The 24,891-nt window shown below is 38.0% G+C and overlaps 1 protein-coding gene across 3 annotated transcripts in view; it reads right to left on the bottom strand.

Moving 5' to 3' along the window:
- The window catches only part of setd2 (SET domain containing 2, histone lysine methyltransferase), a 114,260-nt gene that overhangs the window by 2,811 nt on the left and 86,558 nt on the right, over window positions 1-24,891 (bottom strand). For 2 of the 3 annotated variants that reach the window (XM_059973961.1, XM_059973972.1), the window contains 5 exons: window positions 15,381-15,520; window positions 13,418-13,529; window positions 12,179-12,247; window positions 10,582-10,665; window positions 69-170 (listed from right to left, as the gene is read on the bottom strand). In XM_059973961.1, the coding sequence (XP_059829944.1) occupies window positions 69-170; window positions 10,582-10,665; window positions 12,179-12,247; window positions 13,418-13,529; window positions 15,381-15,520 (507 nt within the window). The remainder of the gene's footprint in view (window positions 1-68; window positions 171-10,581; window positions 10,666-12,178; window positions 12,248-13,417; window positions 13,530-15,380; window positions 15,521-24,891) is intronic. The other variant, XM_059973967.1, reaches the window with a different exon arrangement.

A 24,891-nucleotide genomic window follows, 5' to 3' on the forward strand; every position in this document is an offset into this window, starting at 1 on the left:
GGGTTTCCAGCTAAGGCTCAGAAAATTGATGTCACAAATCAGGGGAAAAACACTTGCTATGTCTTTACCTTACGAGCCAGATGCTTGAAGTCCTCTGTTGCTACAATTCTTCCTATTTTACAGTCAGGTTTCCGGTAAGGATTCAGGCACAGAACAATGAACTGGGAGATCTGGAAAGAAGGAAACAGGTAAAATGGGACTAAAGTACAATATCCCAGCTGATACATCACTGGTCAAAGGACTCCAGTCCGGAAAAATAATACCCTACTGCCACAGTTTGTCTCCTTCCACTAAGCCAACTTGTATCCAATTGGCTAGTTCAACCTGATCCCATTTTGGAAAGTCACAGTGAATAATAGGATCCTAAGGAGATATGAGCAACAACTGGACTTCTGTATATAAGCCCAAAGATCCCCGAAAGTGGCAATACTGGTAAATTCCTGAGCCAATTGGCAGAAACCTAATCACTACAGTTTAGCAACATTTTGAACACTTTGCACTTAGATAGACTTATTTGTTCTAATTGAGTTTTCTTGTCAAAAATTGTGGATATTTTACATTTAATTCCCATTTTTCTGGTGGATGTTGTTTATATGATGCTGGCATACGTATTTGTGCATATGACATTGACACTCTGACTCTGAGGCCACACCTGGAACACTGCGTGCACTTTTGGTTGCCACAGTGCACAAAGAATGTGACTTATGGACATGAGTGGAGAGAAGATTCACCAGGATGTTTGTGATGGGTTGGGTGTCTCAGTTATGAGATTGGACAGGTTACGCTCATTATCCTTGAAGCAGAAAAGGTTGACAAGACACCTGATGTAGAAATATTATGAGGGGCACATTTAAGTTGCGCTGTAGTAAACTTCTCCACATAGATGAATTAACTATGACCCAATGGCATGGGAGTGAGGACAGAGTAAGTGGTCCAGAGAGGATATAAAAGGAACATATTCTGGACAATAGAGACAAAATCTCTCTCAATATTTTAGTAGTATCTGGACAGGCACTTAAGTTGCTAAGGCATAAAAGGCTACAGACCAAGTTATAGTTGGCACAAATAAGGAAGACCTTAGATTTATATGGGAAATGGTCCTTAGGTTGAGATTCTAAATTGGAGATCAAAAAATGATCTGGCAAGTGTGGATTGAGGCAGGCTGCTTTCTGGTAAAGGTATACTTAGTAAGTGGGAGGCCTTCAAAAGTGAAATTTTGGAGTATAAAGCTTTTCAGAATAAAAGGTAAAGATAACAGGTTTAGGGAACCTTGGTTTTCAAGAGACATTGAGGCCCTGGTTAAGAAAAAAAAGGAGGTGCATTACAGGTAGGAATAAATGAGGTGGAAATGGAGTACAAGGAATGCAAAAGAACACTTACGAAGGCTAAATGAAGGCATGAGGTTGCCTTGGCAGACAAGGTGAAGGAGAACCTTAGGGGATTTTACAGATACGTTAAGAGCAAAGGGATTGCAAGGGACAAAATTAGTCCTTAAAAGATCAAAATGGTAATCCATGCATGGAGCCAAAAGAGATGGGAGGAGATCTTAAGTATATTTTTGCACCGGTATTTACTCAGGAGACGGACACAGAGTTTATAGCAGAGAGGCAAAACCACATCAACTTCATGGACCCTATACAGATTACAGAAGGAGGTGTTTGCTGTCTTGAGGCAAATTAGGGTGGATAAATCCCCAGGGCCTGACAAGGTGTTCCCCCAGACCCTGCGGAAAGCAAGTGCTTAAACTTCTGGTACCCTAACAGAGATATTTAAATCAACCTTAGTAACAGGTGAGGTGCCAGATAGCTGATGTTGTTCTGCTGTTTAAGAAAGGTTCTAAAAATAAACTAGGAAATTATAGACCGATTAGCCCGATGTCAGTAGTGGGAAAGTTTCTGAAAGGTACTTTAAGGGACTGGATGTATGAGTATTTGGATAGATGCGAACTGATTAAAGATAGTCAGCATTGCTTTGTGCATTGTAGGTCTAAACCAGGGGTGGGCAAACTTTTTGACTTGTGGGCCACAAAGGGTTCTAAAATTTGACGGGGGGGCCGGAGCAGGAGCAGATGGACGGAGTGTTTTGGTAATACACCTCATAAGAGAAAATAAAATATCATGGGATATGTAGAAAACATGTGCTTTAATTTCAATTGAAAATGAACAAATGCATTACAACAAAATATCTGTCTTTGAAGTCCCATGGTATTTAGCTATTTATTGAAATGACTTTTAAAACACTGAAAATTAAATGAATAAAATACAGCTTTTTTTAATAGTAACAGTTATTATTTTAAAGCACTGAAAATTCTGTTATCCTTCAAGATATTGTCATCACCACTCTCCTCCTGACTGTCTTTATTTCAAAAACGGTAGGAGATGCAGGTCTACTTGTCCTGCTCCTTCTTACTTAATTGTCCCTTGTGCCAAAACTCAACAACAACCAGCACAATGACAGAACAGTGACAGCGCGCCAGTATGCAGAGCGCGTTATTTGATCTGGAGCGCATTTTTTATTTTGAGAACGTATGTGCACCTGCACACTACTCATGTCCATCACTTAACAGAAATGACATGTAACATGTAAGGCTTATTGAAAAAAATATTTTCAAATGCATTTTTTACATAACACAACAAAGAAACTTATTTTTAATTTCAGTGGGAACAGTGTTGTTGGTCTCCCTTTTTAGCCAGCGCATCAAAGTCCGGATTTAGTTTTGTTGTGGCGATTCTCAGGATGGATCTGAGGTGTTGGTCAGTTAACTTGGATCTGTGGCTGGCTTTGTTGATGTTCATGACGCTGAACGCCTGTTCACACAAATAGGTTGAGCCGGACAACGCCAGCATCTTCTGTGCCGTCCTCCGGAGGTTTGGAAACACCTCTTTACCAAGTGAAGCATAAAAGTCATTCAGTTTAAGAGAGTTGAACTTCTCTTTTAAGATGGGGTCAGACTGAAGGTCGATCAGTTCCAGCTGTAGCTCCTCTGGTGCTGTTTCAGGATCTTGTGACAGGGAACAGGCCACCAACTGAAGTGACTTGTCAATTTTTTCAAAATCAGAAAAGCGACGGCAGAATTCTCTGTGCAGCGCCTCCAGTGACTCGCTGTATTTTTTCACATTTGCGCCGGCCTCTTCCAGCTTGGCTAGTGTGGGAAAATGAGTGAATAACTTATTCAAAATTTGCCTGGAGAAAAAAGCCAGCTTGGATTTAAAGGCTTTCACGTTTGTGTACATGTCATGCACAAACTGATCCTTCCCCTGTAGCTTCACATTCAGTTCATTCATGTGTGAAAATATATCCACAGCAAACGCAAAGTCATAAAGCCAGCTTTCCTCAGTAACTCCAAAAATTCGCCGGCCTTCCTCAGTAACTCCAAAAATGCACCGATCTCTTTGAGCTCCCATATTCATTGAAACACTTTGCCCAAACTTAATCAGCAGACACGGGAGTGATAAAGTAGGTCCTGGTGATCCTCCAGGAATGTGATGAACTGACGGTGCTCGTCCCCTTGCACGTATAAAGTTGACAAGTTTTACGACAGGATTCACAACATGATTCAGTTGTAATACCGAATGACATAGAGATTCCTGGTGGATGATGCAGTGAAGGAAAATAACATCCTGGTCAGGATTTTCATCTTTCACTTTATTCTGTATTCTCCTCAGCAGGCCGACATTTTTCCCCGTCAAATTAGGAGATCCATCTGTGGTGACATTGATAAGTTTACTCCAAGGGAGCTTCATATTTTTGATGACAGCAGACACCCGGTCATACAAGTCCTCTCCCCGTATTTTTCCTTTCAGAGACTCCATTGTCAAAAACTCCTCCGTTATTTCAAAAGTATTGTTAATTCCTCGGATAAAAATGAGGAGCTGAGCAGTGTCTTTTACATCGTTGCTTTCATCCTGTGCTAATGAATATAACGTGAACGACTCTGCCTTTTTACTTAAGTCGCTGGTTATATCTTCATCTATCAGTTCCACACGGCGAGTCACTGTACTGCGTGATAAACTGATTTTTTCAAATTTGTCTTTGCTCTCCGGACACAATACACCTGCTGTCTCCACCATACACTCTTTTAAAAACTTGCCTTCAGACAGAGGCTTGCTGGCCTTTGCTAATTTGAATGACAGCATAAAACTCGCCTTGGTACTTGACTCATGAATGGCAGTTTAACCATATAACCATATAACAAATCACAGCACGGAAACAGGCCATCTTGGCCCTCCTAGTCCGTGCCGAACCCTTAATCTCACCTAGTCCCACCTACCCGCACTCAGCCCATAACCCTCCACTCCTTTCCTGTCCATATACCTATCCAATTTTACCTTAAATGACACAACTGAACTGGCCTCTACTACTTCTACAGGAAGCTCATTCCACACAGCTATCACTCTTTGAGTAAAGAAATACCCCCTCGTGTTTCCCTTAAACTTCTGCCCCCTAACTCTCAAATCATGTCCTCTAGTTTGAATCTCCCCTACTCTCAATGGAAAAAGCCTGTTCACGTCAACTCTATCTATCCCTCTCAAAATTTTAAATACCTCGATCAAATCCTCCCTCAACCTTCTACGCTCCAATGAATAGAGACCTAACTTGTTCAACCTTTCTCTGTAACTTAATTGCTGAAACCCAGGTAACATCCTAGTAAATCGTCTCTGCACTCTCTCTAATTTATTGATATCTTTCCTATAATTCGGTGACCAGAATTGCACACAATATTCCAAATTTGGCCTTACCAATGCCTTGTACAACTTTAGCATTACATCCCAACTTCTGTACTCAATGCTTTGATTTATAAAGGCCAGCGTTCCAAAAGCCCTCTTCACCACCCTTTCTACATGAGACTCCACTTTCAGGGAACTATGCACAGTTATTCCTAGATCTCTCTGTTCCTCTGCATTCCTCAATGCCCTACCATTTACTCTGTATGTTCTATTTGGATTATTCCTGCCAAAATGTAGAACCTCACACTTCTCAGCATTAAACTCCATCTGCCAACGTTCAGCCCATTCTTCTAACCGGCATAAATCTCCCTGCAAGCTTTGAAAATCCACCTCATTATCCACAACACCTCCTACCTTAGTATCATCGGCATACTTACTAATCCAATTTACCACCCCATCATCCAGATCATTTATGTATATTACAAACAACATTGGGCCCAAAACAGATCCCTGAGGCACCCTGCTAGTCACCGGCCTCCATCCCGATAAACAATTATCCACCACTACTCTCTGGCATCTCCCATCTAGCCAGTGTTGAATCCATTTTATTACTCCAGCATTAATACCTAACGACTGAACCTTCTTAACTAACCTTCCATGTGGAACTTTGTCAAAGGCTTTGCTGAAGTCCATATAGACTACATCCACTGCCTTACCCTCGTCAACATTCCTCGTAACTTCTTCAAAAAATTCAATAAGGTTTGTCAAACATGACCTTCCACGCACAAATCCATGCTGGCTACTTCTAATCAGATCCCGTCTATCCAGATAATTATAAATACTATCTCTAAGAATACTTTCCATTAATTTACCCACCACTGATGTCAAACTGACAGGTCTATAATTGCTAGGCTTCCTTCTAGAACCCTTTTTAAACAATGGAACCACATGAGCAATACGCCAATCCTCCGGCACAATCCCCGTTTCTAATGACATATTAAAGATCTCCGTCAGAGCTCCTGCTATTTCTACACAAACTTCCCTCAAAGTCCTGGGGAATATCCTGTCAGGACCCGGAGATTTATCCACTTTTAAATTTCTTAAAAGCGCCAGTACTTCCACCTCTTTAATTGTTATAGGTTCCATAACTTCCTTACTTGTTTCCCACACCTTAGACAATTCAATATCCTTCTCCTTAGTGAATACCGAAGAGAAGAAATCATTCAAAATCTCTCCCATCTCCTTCGGTTCCACACATAGCTGACCACTCTGATTCTCTAAGGGGCCAATTTTATCCCTCACTATCCTCTTGCTTTTAATATAACTGTAGAAACCTTTTGGATTTACTTTCACCTTATTTGCCAAACCAACCTCGTATCTTCTTTTAGCTTTTCTAATCTCTTTCTTAAGATTCCTTTTACATTCTTTATATTCCTCGAGCAATTCCTTTACTCCATGCTGCCTATATCTATTGTAGACATCCCTCTTTTTCTGAACCAAATTTCTAATATCCCTTGAAAACCATGGTGCTCTCAAACCTTTAACCTTTCCTTTCACCCTAACAGGAACATAAAGATTCTGTACCCTCATAATTTCACCCTTAAATGACCTCCATTTCTCTATTACATCCTTCCCATAAAACAACTTGACCCAATCCACTCTCTCTAAATCCCTTCGCATCCCCTCAAAGTTAGCCTTTCTCCAATCAAAAATCTCAACTCTAGGTCCAGTCCTGTCCTTCTCCATAATTGACGGTGAAAAAAATTTTGTTGAGCCTGTAAATTAGCTGCCAACCTCTGAGCATTAGCTTCCCGTTCTTTCGTTGACTGGTTGCTAGCATAGTTGGCATGCTTTGTGGCAAAGTGACGGCTGATATTATATTCTTTAAAAACCGCCAGTCTCTTGGCATATCAGGCATTCAGCAGTTGATCGGTGTTCGGTAAAAAGATATTTAGTTGTCCACTCCGTATTAAACACCCGACATTCTCTATCCACTTTTCTTTTCTTAGCTCCACTCATCTTTACAGAAGGGGTGAGAGGTCAAAGAGTAAAGCGCAAATGTGGAGTAATGCGCTGCACCTCAACAAAGGTCAATGTATATAGAGTGCGTCATCTATTGGGAAAACGCCAGAATTGCGGGGAAAAAACGTTAACAAGGTTTATTAATATAATTTCATCAAGTTCTGCGGGCCGGATTAAAAAGCTTAACGGGCCGCATATGGCCCCTGGGCCGTAGTTTGCCCATGCCTGGTCTAAACAATCTTTAGGAGTTTTTTGAGAAAGTAACCAGGAAAGGTGATGAAGATAAGGCAGTGTATGTTGACATGAGATATATAGACATGAGCAAGGATTTGACAAGGTGCCATATGGGAGGTTCATTAAGAAGGTTCAGTCACTCAGCACTCAAGATGAGGTAGTAAATTGTATTAGACATTGGCTTTGTGAGAGAAGACAGAGAGTGGCAGTAAATGGTTGTCTCCCTGACTGAAGTCCTGTGACTAGTGGAATGCCACAGGGATCAATACTGGGGTCCACTGTTGTTTGTCATCTATATCAACAATCTAGATGATAATGTGGTTATTTGGATCAGCAACTTTGCAGATGTCACCAAGATTGGGGGTGTAGCAGACTGTGAAGAAGACTATCATAGCTTGGATTTTAATGGAGACAAGTGCAAGTTGTTGAACTTCAGTAGTAGGACCAAAGTATACACAATTATGAGGGGTATAGATTAAGTAAATGAAAGCAGGCTTTTTGCACTGATGTTTGGTTGGACTGCAACGAGAGGTCATGTGAATGTTAAGGGTGAATGGTAGAATATTTAAGGGGAACATGAGGGGAATCTTCTTCATTCAGTGGGTGGTGAGAGTGTAGAAAGAGCTAGCAGTGCAAGTGGTGCATGCGAGCTCGATTTCAATGTTTAAGTGAAGTTTGATTAGGTACATGGATGTTAGGGTATGGAGGGCTGTGGGCCCGGTGCAGGCCGAGGGGAGTAGGCAGTTTAAATAGCTCAGGACAGACTGGGTGGGCAGAAAGACCCGTTTCTGTGCTGAATTTCTCCACGACTCTAATATACTGGCCTTGAAAGTTGCAGATCACAGATTAACCAAAGCTCATTAAGAGTTTTAATGATTAAATTATGAAGATAGGGTCAACTAAACTCCAGGATATCTACTCCAACAGAACTGACTTTCTTAAAATATTTTCCTAAAATCCCACGACCAAGTTTATGGGCTCTGTCCTTTGTGACTTGGTGTCAAATTTTATTTGGTAACATCTTTATGAACACTTTTGGATGTCTAACTGTGTCAATGGCAGTCTATAAATGAGATCTTGTTGCCGTTTCTGTTGGAAGAAATTAACTACGTTAGCTGACTTACACACTAAACCTCAAAAACAGCAAATAAGTTAATGAACATACGATTTATTTAACAGTACTATTTCAAAGATTCAAAATGCATTTGATAAAAGAACTTATAAATTATACAACCTTGAGATTTGTCTGCTTACAGGCAGCCTCAAAGCAAGAAACCCAAAAGAACCCAATTTTAAAAAATCCGCACCAGGTGCTTGCACTGATTTTGCTCATTTATAATCAATCAAAAGAACATGGCAGTCTAGAGCAGGGCACAAGCCCATGACTGACTCCATTTCTCACCAACTGAAGCATCAAGGAAGACTGAAATATTGAGGTGACTGTGGAAGGTGAGTGAATGCTCAGGGCTGTCTACCAGCCTCTTATTTGCTGCTGCCGGAGGAAGGTCTCTGTGTGCGACAGTCTCTCACTCGCTGCTCTCAAAGGAAGGCCCTTGCATTCAAATGGTCTCTCTCCCTCGATGCTGTCAGGGGTTGGAACCAAAGATCTGGGTGTGTGATTTATAGATTGCACTTAGCAGTTGTCTTGGACTCCTTCAGATTTATGTTTTTGTATTCTGTGTTTTTGTCTGTCCCTTCTGGTTGCCGTTTATGCAGTTTGCTTTGTTTTTGGCGTAGGGGTGGGCTTTTGATGTTCGGTGCCATTTGCATGATTTTTTTTCTGCATGGGGAAAAGGCTTGATGTTCTTGTTGCCACTTGTGGTATTTGTTTTTGCGCATGGGGGGAGAGTTGATGTTTCATGATTGACTGGAGAAGACTAATCTCAGAGCTGTATACTGCATACATACTGTGATAATAAATGTACCTTGAAACTTGAATTCCTCGGTTGGTAACTATTAGTAACTAATACACAGTTTTATAGTACTGCAGTAGTATTGGTAGTATTCTAATTTGTTCTGTATTTCATCTAAATACATAATTTGTTACTCAGTTAAACAGTATATTCTTTTTTAAAAACCATTTCCATGATACTTCAGCTAATTGAGGCAGCCGCTTCACTGGGCCAAAATGTACTGGCCCCAATTAAGCAGAATCCACTGTATCCCCCAATCCTGCCACCATACCCTCACCGACTACCATCATTGAATGCTGTCCTGGCAGACTTGTCAGTCAAAGGGTCTAAGAAAAATTGCCTTACTGGGTGGCGTGAGGTCTTTTAATAAAGAAAAAAAAAGAGAATTTTATGCAATGAAAGGTGCTAATCAGATTGTCACCTGCTAATGTAAGGCACCCAACTGTCCCCCTCACCATGGCAGTTGCAAGTACAGATGCAGTACAGCAACCAACAGGGCCTATTAAGCATTTTCCAAATCCATGACATTGACCAAGTAGAAATACAAATGCATTTGCAATTTTTACTCTAAATTGAACATTATTCTGACCTAGTCTTGGTTGTATTTTCATTGTCATTGGGCCGATGTTCTGGAAATCCCTAACAACAGTGCCGCACAATTTAACAGTGTTGAAAATAGCTGAACATCACATTTAAAGGGCGAAATACAACACCCACAGTTATCTTTTTTGTAGGAAGGCACGTATATGAAGAAACAGTAAGTTCATCCAATGGCCAGGATGGGGGAGATGATGTTGGAATACCCATGAAAAATTGGGTCATCTTTGGAAGGGCATTTACATGAGAGAATAGAGGAATGGATCATGCTGCTGGGAACTTGGGTTATGTGCGGCCAGCATATTCACTGGAAGTAGGGTGCATTTTGATGCAATGGCCATACTTGAAAGCTGGGATTATTTTCAGGAAAACAGTATGAAGGAGGAAAACTTCTAAACTAACGGCTTATTTACAATTCAGGAAATGAGTTACTTATTAAAAGGAAGTATGGAATTTTTCTCTTCATACCATGAAGTCTAAATAATTGGTTTGCTTTACAGAAATGAAACCTATTTACTCAAAATTATGCCAAACTTTTCACTCTCTCCATTAATTCTCTTTCTTTAGAAACACATTGATCTGTTTTTATATGTGTATATACAAACACACACACTTTCCAAGTAACTTGTTCCACAGTTCACCTATCTTCCAACTCTGCCCAGTTCCAACTCCCCATGACTCTGCCTACTACTAACTTCTATAGCTTCACCTGTGCTGTGCTACAGGAAAAAATACACAGAAAGGGAAGATGTAAAATATATTTATTGTGCACTCAAATAATACTTCATAGGTATGTGAAGTATTGTTCATAGGTACTTCAAAGTTCATAGGTATTGTTTTGCATCCAATCAGTTATACACGAGTTGCTGTCATTAAAGCAATGCGGTACTTTTTCACGCAAACCACATTCAACACACTCCATTTAGGTAAGTGGCTTATCCTGCATTTAAAGAGGGTTATTGGGGCTTATTTTATATGCAGCAAAATCTAACAAGAGACTTGACAGAAACACTTCTGAATGTTTTGCATAAAACAACAATTGAATTGCTTTTTTCTGATAGTAAGCATGGTAGACTACAAGGAAATATGGGAAGTGGAGATGGATGAGAAGTGGGGACAACGGACAGGAAGGAGAAAACTGAACTCACCTCCTTCCTGAACATCTCTTTACTCCTCTTGGCAAGCTCACTTGAAGTGTCAGCCTCTGCAGTCTTAGGCTTTTTCTTGGTAGACTGTAATAAGAGAATGAGTGGGATTTCAGTAACTTCAAAAATAAAAATACAGCAAGATAATTAACTGGAGGATATCCAGATTACAACTGGCATCATACCAGTTTGCATTGGTAATTCCAGCAACACTCAGCAAATGACATGAAAAGATCATTAGCACAAGGAATCCTTTGATCTCATTTTTCTTCACCAAGCCCATTCTCTTTTCAATTCCTGCCCCCAGGGTTTTGAACCTTTTGCACCAGAAAACAATATCTTAATTTACATCACTAGTTTATTTCATAATTAAAGTAATAACATTTTTCAAACTCAATATTTTTTGATGCCAAAAGCTGTCAGACATGGTGCCCCTAGGCTTGGGTTTCACCAGAGAGGAGCCCCTGATCTGCTGTCTCTCTTCTCGAAGCCCAACTCACTGCAGGGGATTTAAGCGCTACAGAAGAAACTAAGAGCCAACTACACTAAAATGGTAGGGCATATTGTTCCAATATCCAACAGGAGAAGCTGCCCATAACCACTTTTTCACTTGAGCATGGGGAAGAAACAGAGGGCCTCAATGATTTCAAAGAAGTGGGGGGGGGAATGCGACATGGAGACTAGAGCTCACAGCCATCTGCAATTATCACTAAAAATAACAGTTTAAAAAAAAGACAGCTGCAATATCATCTGGATGGCAGAACTGCAGAGCATGTCTTTTCATTAAACTTTCAATTCTGAGGATTGTGTGCATTTTTCCCCAAGAAAAGCTCAAGCTTTTGGTTTAATATTAATGTGGCCATTTTGCTCACAGGTGTCAGCATAACTTTCATTTTTAGGATAAAGGACATTGTTAAGTAGAAGTGGAACTATAGATTTCTCAATTACCTCTAAGAATTTCTCTACAAATGATTACTTTCAAGCAAGCTGCAGCGGGCTTGAACTTTGGCTCACTTTGCTTAGATTTCATTTTCTGTAGTATTTTAATAGAATTTGCCTGAAGCTTGTTGTGTCAATTGGTTTGTGTCAGCTAGTTTCCTTTGCTAAAGATGGACAAAAGTGTTTCCCATATGGCACTGGATGTTCATTCACCAAGACTGAGCTGTCCTGCTATCCATTGTTCATCAGACTAATCCATGACTGAGGTTTCTAAGCACTTTATTTTTAAGTTATCTTACTGGTGAGTAATCAAGTCAAATATACCGTTTTATCTAACAAGCTTTATTTGTTTTTGTCTTTAAAATTCACTAACACATCAAACAAAAGACAACATTTTAAATATTGCATGAAGGAGGAAGCAATTCAGAAATGGTGTAGGCCAGATAGGAAGTATTTGAAATAGAATGCATAAAATTATAAAATGTGTTTATGATATATATATAAAATACACACACACACACACATATATAAATATATATAAAAATAAAAATAATAGAAAGCAGAGAAGTGAAAGGGAATGAATATCCTTTTCTGAAAGTGAATACTCTGAATCCTTTCCCAGCAGCATACATACAATTATTTGATATACAAGTTCACAGACCTGGCTGTAAGAGTTGGGCGTCCCATCTCCGCTACCATCTGGTCCATGTCGATCAGTGAGCATCGGATCCTAAAGTTCAACAGGCAAAACACAATGAGATATTGGATATCCCCTCTTGGTCCTCACGAAAATGCAGTACCATAGTATCAACACTTCAGAACCTTTATATTCAAGACTGTTTAATGTCATTTTCAGTACACAAGTATAAAGGAGAGCAAAATAATTGTTACTCCAGTTCCAATGCAGGGGCAAAAAACCCCACAATAAATACAAATACATAAGATAGCTTATATACATAGATTGATTTTATGTCTGTAAGGTGATGCTAGGCACAGGAGTGTCTGTACATAAGGTGACTGATGGGAAATGATAAAGTAATGGTGGTGAGGGTTGTGGAGGAGTGGGCTAGTGGGTAAAAGTGATGATTATCCTTAACGTTTGGGGAAAGTAACTGTTTTTGAGTCTGGCACGGATGTTACGTAGCCTCCTCCTTGATTGGAGTGGGAAGAACAGTCCAAGAACAGGGAGGATGGGTTCCATCATGATGTTACTGGCCCTCTTCCTTCACCTTTCTGCGTATATGTCTTTGATGGTGGGTAGACTGGTGCCAGTGATGAGTTGGGCAGTTTTGACCTCCCGCTGTAGACCCTTCCTGTCTGCTGCAGTTCAGTTTCTGTACCATGCAGTGATACAGCATACTAGGATGCTTACTACCTTTTCATATTTGTAGAATGAAGTGAGTATAGGTGTGTGTAGTCCAGCTCTCTTCAGCCTTCTCAGAAAGTACAGGCATTGGTGAACTTTCCTGATTGTGTGTGATGTGTTCTGGGATGAGATGTGCACTCACAGTAATTTGAACCTGCTTGTAATGTGGAGTGCAAGTTCTCCTGAAGTTGATAACCATCTCCTTGATCTTGTTGACATTGAGGAAGTGGTTATTTGCTTGGCACCAGGCTGCCAGCTCTTCCACCTCCCTGTAGGCCATCTCATTGATGTTGGTGATGAACCCCACCACTCTTGTTAATTGAATATCAGGGGAGAGAAATAATGGCAGATATGTAGCACAATTTTGGGGAGCGAGGAATCTCATGTGTTGGGGAGGACATGGTACCAAAGAACAAAGGTAATGTCATTGCATGGAAAACACATCTGTCAACACCGAGTGACAGAGTTAGAAAATCATTCCTGCTTAATATGAAAATTTTGTTAAGGCAAATATTTACTCCCAAGAAATGTTACCTTGGCAGGATGTTCATCATACGTGGGTGTCCCCAGATCCATTTCGGCTTCGTGACCCATGTTCATTTCGTCACTACCTCCATCCCATAACGGTGGGTCCCATTGTGTTTGCCTGAAGAAAGATCGGGCATAACTGAGTTACACAGGGTTTTCAGTTACAAAGGAACTCAGGGATGATAATCATCAAAAATATAGCAAGTATTTCCAGTTTGACTGAAGGCAAAGGACCATTTTAGCTTTGACTAGATTCCTGAGCAAAGATCATAACAAAAAATGTGAATGATGGAATGATGGAGAATGGGACTCTAAAGGGGGAATGCCTATGCTGTGTGTTTTGGGGTTGTAGACATATAGGAAATGTCTGCCCTTGGGGTAAAAGTCAAATGTTTGTTGTCAAATGTTATGTTTGTTACATATCAAGGGTATACAAATGACATTAATCAATGTAATTTGTAATATTTATTATTACAATATTATTACAATATAATGTAATATTTATTAGCTAGGATGCTGGGGGGTGGGGTGGGGTTCCCCTCACAAAAAGCTGCTTTGAGCAGATAGTTTCACCACTGACTGAAAAAGAATTAGATTCTCTGACGCTGCCACAATCATGCAATACCGCAGTGAAGCATTAACTAAATTATGCAATTTAGATCCTGGAGAAGTAAGAACTTAGTCAATCAGAACTAAACAGCAGCACCCTGTACAGTCTGTATGAGTCAAACATTATCTCTGTGCTGTAAAATTCTATAACTCTACAAACGAACTTCCCTATCTCTCTTTTAGACCTGAAATAAAGGGCTGCCAGGGTTATCCTAAGTTTCCAGTTACCCAGCTACATATCGTTTTAATTCACTATTTCACTTCCAATATGACCTCACTATCTTCAAGCTCCTACATCTTTTCTACAAGCCACAGCACAAGTTTAAGGACCAGCACCTCTCTGTCCAAGTACACCTGCTTTGGTCCTTGAGATGCAATGCTGAATTCTATGATTTCAAATAACTAACCTTTCAGGTTTACATGTGAAGGTTATCAACTCAGAAGAAATGTGATCAAGATGTGATATTAACTCAATTTTTGTCTTCCACATTTGTTGCCAGACCTGCACTCTGCCTTGGAAACTTCCTTCATCATCTCTGGGCCCAAATCCTCCTACAACTCCCTACCTAACAGCAGTGGGTAGCACTGTCACCAGCAGAATCGTAGCAGTTTAAACACCAGCATGTTCTCAAGGGTGTTTTGGAATGGACAATAAATAACTTGCCTTGCCAGTTTGGTTTTGATCCCAAAATGTTAATAAAGAAGAAACATTCTCTTATTTCAGATATGCAGCAATTCAGTTTTTGTGTTAAGAGCTCCTGCGTTTTCCTCCTCCTTTCTTCTCATTCCACTGCATCTCCTTCAAACTTGTTAGCAAATGCAAACAAGTCTTCAACAACCTCTCCCCTTTGGTACCACCACCTCTGGCGTCATTCCTTCTCTCTTGGCCTCCAGTCATCACAGACATTTCTTTAGTTATCTCCACTATGTAGGTACCTGTTCCACATCCACTTTGTCTTCTACTTAAAACGTGTCCAATTATTTTTTTAAAATCTGGAACATTTATTTTCTCTAATAATTGCTGCCTGACCAACTGAGTAATTCCGACATTTTGTTTCTTTATCTCAAGACTTCCAACATCCGTATTATCTTTATTTTATTATAGCGATAAAAATGTCAGCAAGATATTTTGGCTAAAAGGAACAGAAGGGTTCGCTATTCTTACTGAATTAAGTGTTTCCTAGTCAGTGACACAATAGAAGCATCTCTTCTAGACACCTGTTTAGCCTGAGCAGCTGCTACCATGCTTTGATTTACATTATGGTATTAATATAAGCTCCACTAACAAATAGGTTGAAATGATTTTTCTTTATTTTTGGAACAATGTGGCAATGTGTGGGGCTTGTTCAAACAGACCAACCTGGTTATCACGTGGTAATAGTAAATCTTTCCCTCAGGATCCCGGGCTGTCTTCCAGTTGGTAGGGAGCACAATGGTCTTTGGCTTTGGGGGTGAAGGTGGTGGCAAATCAAGAAGGTTGTTGACAATTATCAACTCCTGCTGGAGATTACAGACACAGTAGAGAAATTAAAAGACAAGCTAATAACAGGATATAGTGTATAAAAATTAAGAAAAGCAAAGTTAAAATAGTATGTTTCCCACCCACATTGATAATGAGATTATGTTTATTTGTCAAATAAACATCGAAATACACTTTGAAATGTGCTGATTGTGTCAAATCAACAAGGATTGTGGTGCCAGCCCTTAAATGTACCCATGTATCTGGCACCAACATAGTATGCACACTACTGACCAACACCAACCACACCTCATTGAAATGTGGGAGGAAACCACAGCATCAGGAGGAAGCCTGCAGGGTCATAGGGAGAATGTACAAGCCCCTTAAAAATAACAAAGGGAATTGAATTCTGATCTTCCAGCTGATGCTGTAATAGCTTTACTCTGCTACGCTACTGTAACTAGGCTTAATCAGAAACTGAATCAGCTATTATGATCGAGAAGGAATCAAAGTCCATTCAATGGGCTGTCACTGTCAGATTGATTTGAAGCAATTACTTTGCTTTGGAACACCCTTCTGCGTAGTCATAGAGCACAGGAACAGGTCCTTTGCACTGCTCATCCATGCCCACATCCCAAACAGATGAATGAGCATTTGGGAGACTGACTAGCTGGATGGGATTGGATATGTCAGCTGCTGCAGGACTGCAAGCTTCTTCTGCCAGATAGCGAGGGGGCATTTCCACATGCCTTTGCTCTCCCCTCAAGAGTCGGCTCCAACGATCTAGCCATCCTTTGATTTAGAGGGCACAAAGGACAATCTTGTGGGTAAAGTACTGCAGTGAGATTTTCTGTCTGAGCCAAATCTTTAGGAGATTAGGGGAAAAAGTCAAAGCAGAGGCGAACAAAGACGAGAGTGCAGAAATTCATCCATGTTCAGCACTTGCTGGGCTGTGTCCTGTCATTTGAAATATGCTGGCAAAGGTAAATGTAAACTATTGCTTTGTAAAAACAAACAAGTCTATCTCTAGCCAATCTTTATTAACTTGCTTCCTAAGATGTAGGAGCTCATTCTGCCTATTGAGTCATGTTGGCTCCTTGCAAAACAAATATCATGAGCCCCGTTTATCTCATTTCCCTCTAACCCTGGGAATTACATGCCTTTCTCACATGCAATGTGCTCTCCGTTAATTCTTCTGCCACATACCTCACACTAAAGCTACAATAACCAATTGTTCTATCTGTACGTTTTTGGGAACTTGAAGAGAACTGAAGCAGCTGGCAAAAATAGAGATTACGCAGTCTAAATATAGAGAGCATCAAAACCGTGTCCCTGGATCTGTGAGCCAGCAGCACTAACTGCCATGCCACCAGCAAAGCTGTTCTATCCCAAATCTTGATGCATGATATGGTTTGCCTGCTGGTGCTTTGTGAAGTCTTTCCCACAGCAAGATGGCAGGCATATTTAATCACTTAAAAATCAGCTCTATAAATGGTGAACAGATTAAATGATTCCAGTTGAGTGTCAAAGAATGAAGCCAAAGCAATGGCAGCTACATACTAGGAATGCCAATCAAGTATGTAACAGTACTGTGCAAAACTCTTAGGCACATATAAAGAAGAATCTATAAAGCAGGGGTGCTTTCAAAAATAATCAAATAAACAGTTTCTAAATATCAAAAAATACTATAAAGAACAGTAAACAGCTAAAAATTAAATCAAATCAATATTTGGTGTGACCACCCTCTCTGTCTTTAAAACTGCAACAATTTCCTTAGGTACACTGTCATTCAGTTTGTAGGTTGTTCCAAGCATCTTGGGAGAACTTGCCACAGTTCTGCAGACTTTGGCTGTCTCGCTTGCTTCTGTCTCTCCAGGTAATCCCAGACAGCCTCCATGATGTTGAAATCAGGCTCTCTAGAGGCCATACAATTTGAAACCATATAAAAAAAATCTTCGGTGCCTAAGGCTACATCCACACTGGACTGGATAATTTTGAAAATGCCAGTTTCGCATAAAAATGATAGGCGTCCACACTATGCGTTTTTAAAAATATCTCTGATTGGTGTTGAATCTCGCCGTGATAGACAGTGCGTGTTTGTTCAGTTACAGACTAGAGAAACTTAAACGACGGGCAGCTGTTGGCTCTCGTGCAGGAAGATTTAAAAGTAAAAAAAAACAAATACTGAAGCGTATGGAGGCAACTGACAGGGAGTTCATGGACTGTATGACCCGGCTGATGATGAACATTGAAAAACTGACTAACTCTGTTACATTAATAAAGCACCTTGTTAAATGTGTAAAACATGTCTGTATCAGTGTTATCTTGTATTTCCATACAACGTTACATCAATCTGTTACACATCTATTGTCAGAAAAATACTTGCATAAGTAGGTAAACCACCTTCATACGAGCAAGGACAGAAAACAGGGCAAAGTGAGTACAGTATACTTATTCAGTAAGTTATGGGTCAAAGTATTTGGTGAGTACATTTCTAACTCTTCTGGCTTCAGTCTAATTGCCGTCTGTTCTGAAATTGTTAGGTTGCGTTCAAGAAAACAATGAAATAGTGCGCTGCCGTCTGACAGCGTTTTCAGATTTCTCCGGTTACCCCGTCCACACTGCTCTGCCAAATTGGCGTTTTCAAAAATACTCTTTGAAGAGCGTTTCTGAAAAGCTCCGGTTTCAGGGGATGAAAATGCCGTTTTAGTGTGGACGGAGGGTAAAAATGAAGAGGAAAAGCTTGGGTTATGGATTTATCCGGTGTAGTGTGGATGCAGCCTAAGACTTCTGTACAGTATTGTACCTTGTTCATGCACTCATTTATTTCTAATGAGAGTACATCGGCATTGGAATAAGGCAATGGACACAGATAAAACAAAAGCTCGTTAATGGAGGCCATGATTAAATGGTTAAATGCACATATCTGCTCATAAGTGGCTGAAGTTAAAGCAAACTCAAATTGTTAAAACACTTGACTAGTTAAAAAAAATTTAATTGAATTTTCAAATAGGTTACAGAAAGAAAAAAAATTGTCAACCCTTCCCCCCTCCCCCAAACATATCCCTATAGAAATAAAAAAAAAGAAAAAAGAAAGAAAGAAAGAATGCCTGGATATCGGAAGATCTCCACACGCTCCATGGAGTTCATAATAGCTTTAATATGTATATTTAATTCTTTCCCCAGATAACCAATAATTTTATCTTCGGAGCAGTTATATATTTAATCCTATCTTTTGTAAATAAGGGCACCAAATTTTCAGAAATATTTCATATTTATCTCTTAAATTTTAAGTAATTTTTTCAAGTGGAATGCAGCTAAAAATTTAATTCCTCCAACAATCTATACTTAAGTATGAATCCGATTTCCAAGTAACTGCAATAGCCTTTTTGGCTACTGCCAATGCAATTTTTATGAATTCTTTCTGATATTTATTCAATTTGGATTTCGATTTTATCCCTTCAATATCGCCTAGTAAAAATAATGTTGGATTACGTGGAAGTTGTATTCCAATAATTTGTTCCAGTAAAACTCTTAAATTTGCCCAAAAAGGTTGAATTTTAAAACAAGACCAAGTAGAGTGGAAAAAAGTACCAATTTCTTGATTACATTGAAAACATTGATCAGATAAATTTGAGTTTAATCTATTTATTTTTTGTGGTGTAATATATATTTGATGTAAAAATTTATATTGTACTAATCTTAGTTGAACATTTATTGTATTTGTCATACTGTCAAGACATAATCTTGACCAACTTGTTTCATCAATTTTAGTATTTAAATCAGTTTCCCATTTTTGTCTTGACTTATAATTCCTTGTTTAATTGCATGTTTTTGAATCAAATTATACATACCAGAAATAAATTTTTAAATTTTTCCTTTACGAATTAAAGTTTCTATTTCATTAGGTTTCGGCAATAACATTGTTTGACCCAGTTTATCTCTTAAATAAGCCCTTAATTGGAAATAACAGAAAAGTATGTTATTTGATATTTTATATTTATTCTTTAATTGGTCAAATGACATTAATATACCTCCTTCAAAACAGTCTCCTATATATCTAATCCTTTTGTGAAACCAGTTATATAAAAGTTGATTATCCATTGTAAAAGGGATAAGTTTATTTTAAATTAAAGGTCTCTTTGCTAATAAAGATTTCTTTATCTCATCATCAACATTTATCTTATTCCATAAATCAAACAAATATTTTAGTATAGGAGATTCTTTCTTTTCCCGTATCCATTTAGATTCCAATTTATATATAAAATCTTCTGGTATATTTTCTCCTATTTTATCTAATTCTATTCTAATCCATGCCGGTTTATCCTCATGAAAAAAAGATGCAATAAATCTAAGTTGATTTGCTTTGTAATAATTCTTAAAATTTGGTAATTGTAACCCTCCTAGGTCAAATTTCCATGTCAATTTTCCCAATGATATTCTTGACATCTTACCTTTCCAAAGGAATTTCCTTACACATTTATTTAACTCTTCAAAAAACTTCTGCGGTAATTGTATTGGTAGTGTTTGGAATAAATATTGTAATCTAGGGAATATATTCATTTTCCCTAGAGTCCCTAGAATATAGTCATATTAATTGACCCTACCTATTAATGTTATTGGTAACATCATCCACTTATCAAGATCCTCTTGAATTTTTTTCAATAATGGCAAATAATTTAGTTTATATAAATTCTTTATATCATTATCAACTCTTATACCTAAATACTTTATATCATTTATCTGCCATCTAAATTGAGTTATTAATCAATATTGACTATAATCTCCTTTAGTAAGGGGTAAAATATTACTTTTATCCCAATTTATTTTGTACCCCGATATTTTCCCATATTCTTCCAATCTAGAAGATAACTTATGCAACGAATGCAATGGGTTAGTTAGGTAAATCAGAACATCATCAGCAAATAAGTTCATCTTATATTCCTCCTGATTAACTCTGAAACCCATAATATCTGAGTCAGTTCTAATTAATTCAGCTAATGGTTCTATCACCAACACAAATAAAGCAGGTGATAATGGACAACCTTGTCTAATTGACCTTGCTAACGGAAATGATGTTGAAATTTGGCCATTTGTCACCACTTTAGCTTTGGGGTTAGTATTTAACGTTTTCATCCATTTTATAAAAGATACTCCTAATCCATATTTTTCCAATACCTTAAATAAAAACTCCTGTTCCAATCTATCAAATGCTTTTTCTGCATCCAAAGCAACTGCCACGCTCATTTCTTCCCTCTTTTGTGCCAAATGAATTATGCTAAGTAACCAGGTTACATTATCTGCCGATTGTCTATTTTTAATAAATCCTGTTTGGTCCATGTATATTAATTTTAGTAAGTATTTAGATAATCTATTAGATAAAATCTTTACTATTATTTTATAGTCTGTGTTCAACAAAGAAATAGGTTGGCTTTAAAAGATCTCTGTCTTTTTTTGGCAATACTATTAAAATAGCTGTCGAAAAAGATTCTGGAAGCTTATGCGTTCTTTTCGCTTGGTGTATTAGCTCCATAAAAGGAGGAATTAATAAATCTTTAAACTTTTTGTAAAATTCAGGTGGAAAACCATCTTCTCCTGGAGATTTATTACTCTGAAGTGATCCTAGAGCTTCTTCGATCTCTTTTAATGTAAAAGGCACATCTAATCCCTTCTGTTCTTCCGAATTCAATTTTGGGAGAGTTATTTGTGATAAAAACCTTTCTATCTCAACAATATCATTTTGTGATTCTGATTGATACAGTTCAGAATAAAAATTTTTAAAAGTTTCATTGATTTCTAAAGGTTTATGAGTAACTTTATTTACACTTGTTCTAACTGCATTTATCGTTTTGGAAGCCTGGTCTGTTTTTAACTGCCAAGCAAGAATCTTGTGTGATCTTTCACCTAGTTCATAATATCTCTGTTTAGTTCTCATTGTTGCCTTTTCTGTTCAGTATGTCTGAAGTGTATTATATTGTAGCTTCTTATTAACAAGTTGTCTTTGTTTTTCTTCTGTCATGTATCTTTGAGATTCTTTTTCTAATTTTGTAATCTCTTTTTCCAATTGATCTATTTCTACCATATATTCCTTCTTAATTTAGAAGTATAACTTATTATTGGCCTCTCAAACATGCCTTCATTGCTTCCCATAATATAAATTTATCAACTGAATGTGAGTTTTTTGAATCTAAAAAAAAAACTGAATGTTTTTTCATAAAATCACAAAAATCTTGATGTTTTAATAATATTGAATTAAATCTCCATCTGTAAATTTTCTCCTTATCCATCATTATCATTGTCATTGTCAAGGGGGAATGATCTGACAATATTCTTGCTTTATATTCCATATTTTTCACTCTGCCTTGAATATTCGCTGATAGGAAAAAATCTATCCTTGAATAAGTTTTATGTCTATTTGAATAAAATGAATAATCTCTTTCTCTTGGGTTAATTCTTCTCCATATATCAATCAAATTTAAATCTTTCATCAATGATAAAGTTAATTTTGCTACTTTTGGTTTTGTAACAACCTTTGTTGACCTATCTAAAACTGGATCTAGACAAAAGTTAAAGTCTCCACCTAATATTTTATCGTGTGCGTCAGCCAAATTCAAAAAAGCCTCTTGTATAAATTTTACATCGTTTTCATTTGGTGCATAAATATTCATAAGAGTCCATAGTTCTGAAGATTTGACAATGTATAATTACATATCTTCCCGCAGAATCAATTAATACATTTTGTATTTTAATTGGTAAAGTTTTGTTGACCAAAATTGTTGACCCCTCGCTTTTGAATCAAATGAAGCTGCTATAACATTTCCGACCCAGTCTCTCTTTAATTTCTGTGTTTCTTGTATAAAAGCTATATCTATTTTCATTTTCTTAATGTATGTTAAAATTCTTTTTCTTTTCACCGGTCCATTAAGCCCATTAACATTAAAAATTAAAAAATTCAGTAAATTAGTATTTTTAACGGGGTTATTCCAGTCTATAATAATACCAAATATTTCAACTCTCATAGTACCTTGGGGAATTATTTTAAAATTCTCCATGTTGCTATGTGTCTCCCCTCTGATCATCCAGGCAAAGAAAGATAAAAGTAAAATAGATTATAAAGAAAAAAAAACCAAAACCCCCCCTGCTAATGTGAATGAAAAAAAAAACACAACATTACCCCCCTCTGTTGTGCGGGTCATGGCAATCGCCATGATTATACACGAGAATCCCGTAGCGATCGATCCGAAGTTCCCCCAGCTCCCCCGTAACATGATAGAAGTATATATAAGAGAAGAAAAAATATCACTACTCTCAATTAGAATTTCTCAAATTTTTACCTTTCTCCCCCTATATCATATAATTAAAAGTATATTTAAATATTCTTCTGTCCTTAATGTCCATCAATTCACTTCACTTTCATCTTCATCTTTAATCTGTTTCACTTTTAAATCTTTACTGTGTCTAGCGAATATTTGAGAGTTCTTGTGCAAATTTCTCTGCATCCCGATGATCAGTAAAAAATCTTCTTATTCCATCATCCAAAAAAATTATCAACGTTGCCGGGTGGCGCAATATAAATTTTCCCATAAAACTTTTTTCGCTGGACTAAGTTCCTTCTTTCTCTTCAAAAGGTCATAACTTATATCAGGATAGAAAAGAACTGTTTTCCCTTCTGTCATCAGTGGTTCATTTCTTTTTCTGGCACATTGGGCAGCCGCCTTCAGGATCTTTTCTTTATCTTGATATCTTAAGCATTTCATCAAGATTGGTCGTGGGTTTTGATTAGGTTGGGGTTTTGGTCTGAAGGCTCTGTGGACCCTTTCGATTTCAATCAACTGGGTTCCCTCTTCCATTTACAAATTTTCCAGGATTCATTTTTGAAAAAACATTTATTGGATCCTCTCCCTCTATCCCTTCTTTAAGACCAACAATTTTAATATTATTTCGTCTACTAAAATTTTCAAGCACGTCTATTTTTTCCAACAGTCGTTTTCTTTCTGATGTCCAGGCAAGAATATTATCTTCCATTTTATTCACTCTATCAATAGTGTCTCCCGTTATTTCTTCCAGCTTTTTAAGTTTCTTGTCCATTTTCTCCTGTTTTTTCACCATTTTATCAAACATAGTCTTCATATTTTTAATATCTTCTTTTATTATTTTTAATGTTTTTAATTCTTTTAATTCATGCATTATTTGCGCCAAAGCTTCTCTTATGTCTCCAGAATATCTTCCACCTCCAACCTCTTCCTGTTGTTCTTCTTTTAACTCCTCATCTTCAATGTATGTTCCAGAGAATCAGAATCCACCTCGGGTTCATTTTCACTTCCACTTCCAATCGTAGCTGGGATTTGTAGTTCAAATTGCTCACATTTACACATGCCCTTTCCTTCTCGCATGCGCAGTTCCTGTTGTTTCTTCTTGGAGACTGTTGATGTTGCCGCTGATTCCTGTTCTATATCGCCGGAGGTGAGACGCACTTGAGTCTGAGGCTTCTTCATGGCAGCCGGCCCAGCTTGACTGTCTTCAAAGTAGCAGTTTTCTTCTTTGTCTATTTAGGAGGCATATCTAAGGAAAATCCTGAGTAGTTTAGACGTAGTTTTTAGAAAATATTTACTAACTTTACTACACTTAAACATTAATTTATTAGCTGTTTTACGGGAGAGCTGGATTTCCACGTCTCGATCCTTCGTCATCACGTGACATCCCCATACACTTGCTTAGTAAACACATAACACAATGGCAGCAGTAATCAGAGCAATCCCTTATTGCACTGTTTTATTTTTTGCCATCTCCAATTGTGTTCCTGTCTGAAACGCCATACACTTCTATGATAACGAATTACTGTATGGGATCATTGAACTAATTTCACTCAGAAAAAAAAGTTTTGTGTATTTATTTACCCAGCATCCATTGCTTGTTCACCAATCTCAATAATTCAAGGACATATGAAGAAATAATGACTACTGCAATTCTTTGGGAAACCTAATGGATTAAAAGTCATGGTTCAAATCTTGACCAACTTTTTGAATGTTTGGAGCATTGCAGCTGAACTGTAGGAATTCATATATGCTCTTTCAGCTGGAATTGTAATGAAGTTCCATTTGTGGACAAAAGCCAAAAGATCATATATGCAAGATATGCATCAAGTTAAGAGTTTTCAGGAGGAATCACTTCTCCTCCCCAAGAGCGGTTAGAATGTGGAACTCACTACTATAGGGAGTGAGGAAGACAAACAGTATAGATGCTTTTCTTGAGAAGGTATTAAATATGAGTGAGAAGGGGATTAAAGGGTATGCTGATAAATTTACAACAGGAGCGTGGAGTAGCAGGAGACTCCTGTGGAACATTAACAAGGCTGAACTTCTATGCTCTACTGTATATACAATGCAGAAGAACACTGGACGGGGAGAATTCT

This window comes from Hypanus sabinus, chromosome 1, assembly GCF_030144855.1.
Source record: "Hypanus sabinus isolate sHypSab1 chromosome 1, sHypSab1.hap1, whole genome shotgun sequence".
NCBI classification, from domain to species: Eukaryota; Metazoa; Chordata; class Chondrichthyes; order Myliobatiformes; family Dasyatidae; genus Hypanus; species Hypanus sabinus.